The sequence below is a fragment of the Vollenhovia emeryi genome, unplaced genomic scaffold, assembly GCF_000949405.1.
Source record: "Vollenhovia emeryi isolate VEMERY1.0 unplaced genomic scaffold, V.emery_V1.0 DF942509.1, whole genome shotgun sequence".
In the NCBI taxonomy this organism is placed as follows: Eukaryota; Metazoa; Arthropoda; class Insecta; order Hymenoptera; family Formicidae; genus Vollenhovia; species Vollenhovia emeryi.
This window is the reverse complement of record NW_011963857.1, coordinates 1,043-3,738: the sequence shown is the minus strand read 5'-3', so window position 1 is coordinate 3,738 and position 2,696 is coordinate 1,043. Positions and strand designations below refer to the sequence as shown.

At 32.1% G+C, this 2,696-nt stretch overlaps 1 protein-coding gene across 1 annotated transcript; it reads right to left on the bottom strand.

The window, feature by feature from the left end:
* Positions 1-935: 935 nt before the first annotated feature.
* Positions 936-2,270, bottom strand: LOC105568558 (dehydrodolichyl diphosphate syntase complex subunit DHDDS-like; the record flags this gene model as incomplete). Its single annotated transcript, XM_012024328.1, has 3 exons — positions 936-1,586; positions 1,673-1,857; positions 2,027-2,270. Coding segments are annotated over 3 exons (645 nt in total), but the record flags the coding sequence as incomplete, so codon positions are not given.
* Positions 2,271-2,696: the final 426 nt, after the last annotated feature.

The window sequence follows — 2,696 nt, the reverse complement described above, 5'->3', positions numbered from 1 at the left end:
GAACCGCGCGAGAACACACCGTACCGATTACCGAAAGATATTACCGCACCGCCGTCGACCGTATCAATTAATCCGGCGAACCGTCCCGCGTCACCGCGAAACAGTAATTATTATCCGAAGCGCTAATGCGCCAGATCACACAGTCGAACCGCCGCCCGTCAGAACGGCATTAGAAATCTATAAAGAATAGTTGTAAGTTAGTAATAAGTATAGATGTAGTAAATAGTTGTAAATATATTTTAGTATTTAAGTTAGAATCTGACTCTCTCTCTTTTCGAAACACTCACCGCCGGACCCTAGAATTCCCGCGGCTATCCGTTGCCTAAATTCACAGAATCGAACGGTCACAAACTAACAAAAAATCTTTTTACAACATTATTACACATATAATAAATAAATAATGCAAATGTACAAATTATATTAAACATATCATAAATAAAGGTTTAAAAATTTTTTGAATTACTTTTTAGTATAAATATTTAACGTAAAATAAATGTTTAATGAATATTAAATAAATATTGCTTATAACATTTTCACAAACGAATGTACAAATATTAAAATAATAGATAAGTAACATTACAAACATATTTTTTCTAACTTGCTTTTAAATAAATAATTAATATAGAATAAACGTTTAATAAATGTTAAATAAATGTTGTTTACAATATTGTTGCAAACAAATAATTAATAATTGTGAGCGAATCATGTACAAATACTAAATACATAATAAATAAAGATTGCAAAAATATTATTTTTAAGTATATATTTTTTAAAATACATACTTTTTAAATATATATTTTTAATGTAAAATAAATATTTAATAAATTTTAAATAAATGACAAATAAACATTTAAAAGATTTGTTGTTAAAGTACAATTTTAAATTAATATTTAATGAAAATAAAATATTTAATAAACATTTAATTAATATTTTTATTAAAATCAATTGAACAATATAAAATTAATGAAAATAAAATATTTAATAAATGTTTAAAAAATAATGGGTGCTGATTGGGTGGCTGAACGTTATGGTTTCATGTGACATCAACGCAACAGAGGTTAGAATTACACTTAATGGGTAGATAAGTTACACGTTTGCACTATGTACACTTCCGACGCCATGTTTATTCCAACGTCGGAACCACGGATTGCGGTACTTTATCTATCTAGTGACTTTACGGGTCTTTGGCGATCTGTCTATTAATCTGCTACAAACAAAATATGTCATTGAAGTACCGGGATTCCGCCACTTATCCTATGGTGGCGCTCGTGATGTCGATTACATCCTGAAGCGGCAACTAGCAGTCCATGATTATATAGTCAAAGTTTCTGACAACTTCATAAGACGTCTTAGAACTATTTAAGACGTCTTTAAGACGTCATAATGTTCTCTGGGATAATATCGCGTTCGCGATACAATTTGTCGAGAAACATGGATACCCTACTGTTACGCACGATCGGTTTCGTAATCCTATTTCTTTGCAAGTCAGGAAAGCATCTCTGATAATGAAAGATTGCAACCAAAAAAGTCCAAAGACTAAATTCAGGCCACAATACATCAGTGAAGTAGAGGTAGGTGTCAGCAATCTAAAAAAAAATGAATAAATTTCCTCCTCGACGAATTATAGGAGAAGAAATATATTTGAGCTACAAGAACGAAATGGTCTTCTTACTTCCCACATAAGGAAATCGCTAAGTCGAGTCTCTCCAGAAGTACGAATTAATAAATCCGGGTTTGAAGATTTGTAAGTGTACAAACAGTCGGTAATCAGGTGTTCATCAACATCTTCGGGCAAGATATCAGAACGCTTTACGCCCTTTGCTATATCCTTAATTGCATGAGTAATGTCCTCCCTTGCTACCGATATAAAAAAATATTTAAAAATTTATATTTTTTGAATTACTATATATACACATTACGTTTTACCATATACTACATATATGTGTATATAATTTCATTTATGCTTGGTATAAAAAATAAGCAAGTGCAAATATAATTAAATGTGACTTACGATAATCATACTTACATGTATAAGGACAAGCATAATTCAGAATAAATTTTTTATTGTCCCTAGTGACCATAATAACTTCGGCGATTATCTTGCTTAAATCTTTTGGGAGCAAGGACAAATTGCCAATCACGCGAATGCACACTCCATCTTTCTGCAGTTTTTTCCTGGAAATTGTACATTTGTAACAAAGGATTGTAACAAGGTTTTTTATATCTGAACTAGTGCAGCCAGTACAGCTATAGAGAACAGGGGGTCCATTTTATATCTTACACTACAGTAAAAATGCTAAAAGTAAATGATTTTATCTCTTTCTAACGCGGCGTCTACAAAGAGACTTTAAGACGTAAGACTTAAGAAATTAATCACTCGTGGTCAAATGTGAAGGAAATACTCCATTGTAATTGGTCAATTTTCTAAATCGTACGTCTTGAAATCTTAAGCCTATCACACAATGCCAGGCAACAGGCAACAGGAACAGGGAATAGAATTTCTGACGCGTTGGATTGGTTGGTAGAAAATTTCTGACGAATCCAACGCGTCAAAAATTCTATTCTCTCTTCCTATTGCCTGTTGCCTGGCATTGTGTGATAGGCTTTATTGTAGACACCGCATAAGGAGACGGTTAGAAAGAGACAAAGCTATTCACTTTTAGCATTTTTACTATGTAAGATACAGAATTGAATTA